The sequence below is a fragment of the Buceros rhinoceros genome, unplaced genomic scaffold (assembly GCF_000710305.1).
Source record: "Buceros rhinoceros silvestris isolate BGI_N320 unplaced genomic scaffold, ASM71030v1 scaffold15286, whole genome shotgun sequence".
In the NCBI taxonomy this organism is placed as follows: Eukaryota; Metazoa; Chordata; class Aves; order Bucerotiformes; family Bucerotidae; genus Buceros; species Buceros rhinoceros.
Genome location: NW_010419447.1, coordinates 996 through 7,429, shown reverse-complemented (window position 1 = coordinate 7,429; position 6,434 = coordinate 996). Strand labels below are relative to the sequence as shown.

Genomic DNA, 6,434 nt, shown 5'->3' with positions numbered 1-6,434 from the left:
CCTGCAGAAGAAAAAAAATGTATTGGTGGGACAAGCAGGGACTGGCTCGAGGGTGCTGTGAGGCTGTGATTGCCAAGCCGTTCACATACTGAGCTGGGATGCTGGGAAGCATCTCCTATGTTCAGCAAAGAGAGCGAGGGCACCGTGGTCAGTGACGCTCTGTGAACACAACTCCAAGGTACCGCAGATCACGTCGCTCCATAGCAGAGCATCGTGTGCTGCTCGCGCATGTGTCCTGTCTTGGGAGCAGTAATGCCCAGCCTGCACCGGGCAAACACGGGAGAGGTGGAATGAAGGGTTCCTCTGTGCTGCTCTACTAGGTGCAAAGTGAACAGAAGGAAGTAGACAGGTGATTTTAGAAAGGGGATTTCCCCCTAAGGGAAAGAAAGGGTATTTTTTCTTTTTTAACACTTTTTGCATTGCCCGTGAGTTTCTCCACACTGGGGCTATCTCAGCGGTGTGCTTGAACGCTTGGACACCTGCCTTGAAAACTCTATTGGATTGAAGAATAGGGTTCTTCTCCCCACTTATGGAAAATACTTGTACTTCTTAATGTCTTTGATGATTTTCTCAGAAAGCTTAAGCATGTCCTTCTACCCTGAAAGCTTTGGATGGAAAATTCTAATTTTGAGATGAAAAGCCAAAACTTTCCAGTTGCATTCAAAACTATGAATCCACTGTGTGTGTGTCGAGGAACGTTTTCCAGCCAGTTCTCAGTCTTGTGCTATAGTTTCTCTGTGCTGCACAGATTGAAACTGGACTCCCTAACCAAAGGTTTTTGCTTATTCCACCTAGTAATATGCTACTGCATTAAAAAACTTGACTAAAGCAAATACCCTCCTAAATGGCGAAATGTTAATTTGGGATTAGGGACAGTTCAGGCTCCTGAGATGAGAGCTGTTCTCAAACTCCACAAAAGGCAGGAACTGAAATGATCTCTGTGGTTGTATTTTGGTCCTCAGGGCCAAATTGATCTGCCTTGGAGAGGAGGGTGGACTAAACTAGAGGGAGTGTTTCTGGAATAAATGGAAGCATTTTCTTCTACTGAAGTCTCACTAGGGTGGAGTATCTGTGCCTTTATGGCACTTTTCAGCAGAGAATATAGCAAATGATCAAAGAGTGGCTGCTTCTCACCACTGTCCTGCAAAGTGGGTGAATATTCCCATTTTAGAGGTGAGATCCTGCAGTACTGGGAAGGGCAATGATGCAGCTGGGTGACATCTATGTCGAGCAGAATCTGTGAGTCTTGTCCTCAGCCTGTAGCTGTAAGGGCTGGCATGCCTCTTTCTTCCCGAGGCAGCAGCTGCCCGTGCTCCTGCCAGTCTTCCAGCCCCTTGTATGATCAGACATTGCAGTGAAGCTTGCTCCTGAAACCAGATTTAGGTCTGGTTCCTCAAAGGGAGTTCTCTAAGGCTGAACAAGGTGAACATTGCTCGGGGACTGGTATGTAGAGGTGATGCTCCTGCTACCATGCTTCATCCCATTCCCATGCAGCAAGATTCAAGCACAATCCCTCCATCCATCCTTCTCTCCTCCCTCCTCCCTCCCTCCACACCCAGGGAGGCTGTCCTAGGGTTTTTTTTCTCCTTTCTTTCTCCACCTCCCCCCCCACCCCCCATCTGTACTTAAAACTCATAATCTAGCTGGCCTTGCAACAAACGAGAGCCCAGGAGACACGGAGCAGGACCCTAAGTAGCATGATCGCTCAAGGCATCTCGGGGCTCATGCGACCCTTGCTGAGCGGACTGAACACGAGCAAAATTCGCTTTATTTATCTCTGCGGGGTGACTGAGCAGCATCACACGCCAGCTAAGCAGAGGTCGGAAAGAGGCTTCAGCTCCACGCACCAGCCCCAGGATGCCCCTGGGGAACCGAGGTGAGTAAAATGCTGAACCCTACGCTGCTGCCTCCGGAAGGGCCTTTTCAAGAGGGACACAGCTACCTCGGTCGTGCTCCACAGAACGGAGAAGAGGGAGGCCAGTGCAAAACATAGAGGTGGATGAGGCTAAGTGGATGCTGGTGGGAGGAAGGTGGTACAGGGGCACAGTCTGAGAGCTGCTGCTCCCTGCTTCTGGAGCTGTGGAGGCCACATGGCGAGGGGCTGTACAAGCCCGCAGCACGAGGGTCCTGCCAGGCTCCTGAGGCCAGTAACTTGTGCTGGGCTTTGCTGAGACTCACGCTCAGGACAGGAGGCACAGCGTGTTGTGGTGGCTGAGTTTGTGAGCTGAACTCTGGTGGAAGTTGCTCTGAAGCTTGTGTTTAGAAATGTCTCTAAAGGCGTTTGGACCTTGCCAGGTGGAGGACTCAGCTGGCCGTCTGTTTGGGGGTCTGGCTGGCAGAGTCCCTCTGGAAGCAGTCCTGAAGGGCAGAGCAGCCCAGGAAGGCTGGGCGTCCTTCAGGGAGGAAATCGCAGAGGCGCAGGAGGAGGCCATCCCCATGCGCCGAAAGGACGGGGCTGACGGAGAGGCTGCCTGGCACAGAGCACTCGTCTGCGTTTCTGCAGCCGGAACTAGTGCAGGCTCCCTGCTAGTCCTCCCTCTGCCTGCTCCTCGGGGTGGTTCACAAGGAGATCGCATTCCTCTGAGCAAAACAAAGCAGATCTGTAGATCTCCTAGACCAGTACGATCTGGGTCAGGCCGTAATCTGCTAGACACCGAGAAAAGACCCCACCAGCGTTACAGAGAATACGATAAACCATTTTGCTCTCTGGCTTAGAGAAAAGTTATGCTGATAACCCCACTCCACGGGGTTTATGAAGACTCGTTATCAAAGGGCTTCCTTCCTCGTTGGTTTGTTGCTTATAAAGTTATCTTTGGCAGTCCTGGTAGGCATCTTGTTGTGTATGGCCTTGGAAATATCTTTTAGGAAAAACACTGACAGGGAGAAGAAGAACCTTCCTGAAACCCCCTTCACTAGTTCTGGGTGTCACAGAAAGTTTGACTTTATTTTTTTTTAAAGGAAATAATCTGTTAGTATGCACTGGGCTTGCAGTGCTGAGTTTGTCACATCTTGGTGAGATCTTTCCAAAGCCCTGACGCCGTGTCCTGTGGCAGTAACGCAACTGTAAAATAGTTCAGCCTGAATGAAGCAAAACTAAGTCTAATTGATTTTAAGTAGTTTTTAAAATTTTCGTTCAAAATTATTTTCTCAAGAAAATGTTAAAGCAATTTTTTCATAGTTTGAAAAATGCTGATAAACAAATTGAACAGGAAGTAGAAAATAAAAGCTACAGATTTTCTTTCCAGGCTGTCCTGAAGCCTGGGGTTCCCAAAGCAGGTGGCCTCCGGAGGAGACTCAAGCCTGGGATTGATTCGGGGGATGTGAAGACAACTGGGCGAGTACGCGAGGGGCTCTGTGCGAGCGGCCTGACCTGAGCAGTGGCAGCGGGGAGCAATCAGGCTCGGTTTATGCCTCAGCAGAGGCACCTGTGCTAAGAACACAGACAAACAGCTTAAATTGCCCCTACAGCCGGCAAGGGAGAAGCTGTTTACAGCTGTTCACCAAGTTGTGGTCAGAAGTGCGCGGCATCACCCCGGCTCTCGAGAGGGGTGAACTGCTGCACCCAGGCTGGTCCAAAGCCACGCAGGGGTCTGTGGTAACAGCATCTGTACTTCCTTCTACCTGACTGGGTGCCCTGGTGCTGGCTCTGGCTGCAACTCGACTGTCCTGGGGCTCATTTACCTGGCAGCAGCAGTCGAGGCAGGGCTGTGTCAGGAGGAGCTGCGGGGAACGAATGCCCCCAGCACGTGCGGGAGCTGGGGCAGGGATCCTGCTGGGACTGGTGCCGGCTGAGGCTCTGGGTGCCTCAGAGAGAGCACGAGTGAAGCTTTCTGTCAATAAGCACGCGTGCAGCATTGGGGATTGTTGGACGCAGCACGCTCTGCTTGCAGGCAGCTCGCATTATCCTGTTGAAGAATGCATTGAGCTGCAGCTTTAAGTGAAAACCTATGATTTTACCATTTCTATTGCGTGACAAATTATTTCACCCATTACTCTAAAATCAACGTTGCCACAAAACCTGCCTGTTTGCCATAAAACAAAATAAATGGGTCTAATCCATCAAAATATGGAGCGGGCTGTTTTGTTTTGGCATTTGAGAACTAGTCTTTAAATTGCTTATTTACAAGGAAGCATCTGTGGGCGTCTCTACGAGGAGACCGAAGCGCCTTAGACGCGTTCCTTGGCTGTTTGCTTTAGCAATAGGGTGGTCCTGCCTGGCTGTGCGTGACTGCGCCACGACCTTTCCGTTCTGCACGTGGGAACTCTTCCCTCTGCAGCAGGGTCTCGGCGCTATCTTCACAGCTGTTTTCATAACCAGGGCCCCTGCTGTAGTCTAAGGGCCCAGGCATTGTTTTCTGCTGAAGCTTTCTGGAAAACAGGAAGCTGGCCTCCTCAGCTGAAGGTGCAGCGGCCCCTGTGTTTTGCTCCTGCAGCTGAATCAAGACACAGCTAAAAACAAAAGGGCAGAGAAAGCAAAAAGCGTTGTTTGAATTCTTTTCCCCACTTCCAAATATCGATGGGAATTGGCTTTCCAAAGGGATAATTCTTCTGAATTTTCTGCTCTTGAAGATCTGCTGATGAATTCCATGTGACAACATTTTAAGAAACAGCATCCTTCATCTCATAGAGATGTGGTGCAATGATTTGTCAGCGGGTAAATGGGTTAGATCCAGGTGGTGATAGGGACTTAGGTGAAGCAGAATGAACAAGACCTGGAAATTTGAAAGAGGAGCACACTGCTTCCCCCTTTTCCATTACATTTTCACAGGAATTCTTTCCTGCCTCCTATTTGATACATCCCCCATACTCCACCTCTGCCTCTTGTGGGTTAGGAAAGAGCAAAGGATATTGTTTGAACTTGATCCTTACATGTTTCTGTGCTTAACGTTGAAAGGAAATTAGCTTCCACATGCTTCATTTTCATCTGCCGCAGAGCCGAGAGGGATGAGCAGATGGGGTAAGTTCTTTCAGCTGATGCTGGTGCTATCCCACCAACAGCACCACCAGTTCTCCCCCCATCTCTGTGCCTTTCCAAGAGTGTGCCTGGCGCAGGACCGTGGGCACTGCAGCTTCCTTGGCAGGCAGGTTTACTCCATCGTGTGACTCTGGGGCAGTGAAGTGACAGTTTGTGCTTGGTGTGTGTTGCAAACACATTGCAAATAAGCAGGAGATAGTATTAGAAATTCTTGTCTTGTCTTACAGCTCTGCAGACCAGGTGACGGTGCATTTTATAAATCGGGATGGAGAGCGGCTTACGGCCACAGGCAAAGAAGGGCAGAGTTTGCTGGAAGTGGTGGTCAATCAAAACTTGGCCATTGATGGATTTGGTAGGTGTTGCACGAGGGTAGGACGTGCGTGTCTGCGCTGTGACCAGTGAGTGCCCAGGAGCAGTGCACTGCGCGCATGCCCCCGTGTTCTGGTGAGACCATGAAGCAAGCTCCCCTTCCCCACACCTGCTTGCTGGGCTGGCTTACCACACTGAGAGGACAGCGTGACACCGTCACTGCTGGGATTCCACTGGCCTGTGTCAATGCTTTTGGCTGGTAGAGCTGATGGGCACATTTGAAAACGGATTGTGGTCCTCCCAGAGAAGAGGCAGGCTGAAATCCGCACCCATCTACTGTGTTTTCTGGTATCGATTTTGACACGCTCCAGATTTGTTAAAGGACTTTTTCTCATGCTGTGAGACGATTTCTCTCACCCCTTGTTTTTTGTTGTCACTCCACCAGGTGCATGTGAAGGGACATTAGCCTGCTCCACCTGCCACCTCATCTTTGAGAAGGACACCTTCCAAAAGCTGGATGCTATCTCAGATGAAGAGCTGGACATGCTGGACTTGGCATATGGACTCACTGAGACGTAAGCCTCCCCGCTGATCGCAGGAAACACTCAGGCCTCTGAGGCAGTTTCTCAGCCCCTGGCACCTGTTTCTAAGGGAACAGGACTTGGTCTGTATTGCAGTTGTGCCTCTAGAGCCGCTTTCTCTTGGGACACAGGAGACCTTTGGCAGGCACTTGAGTGAAATCCCAGCCTGGAGAAGGCATCCCAATGTGGGTGGGGAATTTCTTCCTTTACTGTGGAGCCTCACTTAACATTTTCTTCTCAGATCTCGCCTCGGCTGCCAGGTGTGCATCAAGAAGTCAATGGATGGTCTGACAGTGCGGGTCCCCATGGATGTATCTGACATCAGGAGGCAGCTGGAGGTTGGAAAGCAAAGCAAACAGTAGCCGGAAATGACTCCTGCCCCACTCACATCATTCTAGGTCTGGCGGGGTACTTGCTTTCAGTTAACACTATCGCTTTTTGTGGCTGGCTGGTAGTAGACTGCAGAGGTCTGGTTCAGGGCAAATGCCTGTTCCGCACAGCTCTTGTTAGAACAAAGCTTAATGCTATGGTCTGCAGGACGTGTTTTAAGTGCTTCGGTGCTCTGCTGA

The 6,434-nt window shown here is 50.4% G+C and overlaps 1 protein-coding gene across 1 annotated transcript; it reads left to right on the top strand.

The window, feature by feature from the left end:
- The first annotated feature begins 1,724 nt into the window (after positions 1 to 1,724).
- On the top strand, positions 1,725 to 6,227 carry LOC104495887 (adrenodoxin-like). The gene is made up of 4 exons (XM_010138928.1): positions 1,725 to 1,876; positions 5,203 to 5,327; positions 5,730 to 5,859; positions 6,107 to 6,227. Exons 1-4 carry the CDS (start codon positions 1,725 to 1,727, stop codon positions 6,225 to 6,227), a joined length of 528 nt encoding a protein of 175 aa, XP_010137230.1.
- The last annotated feature ends 207 nt before the right edge of the window (positions 6,228 to 6,434 follow it).

Coding starts and splice junctions, on each gene's coding strand:
- LOC104495887 (XM_010138928.1), top strand. CDS start 1,725: ATGCGACCCTTGCTGAGCGGACTGAACACGAGCAAAATTCGCTTTATT. Junction 1,877..5,202: donor GATGCCCCTGGGGAACCGAG/GTGAGTAAAATG, acceptor CTTGTCTTACAG/CTCTGCAGACCAGGTGACGG. Junction 5,328..5,729: donor CTTGGCCATTGATGGATTTG/GTAGGTGTTGCA, acceptor TCACTCCACCAG/GTGCATGTGAAGGGACATTA.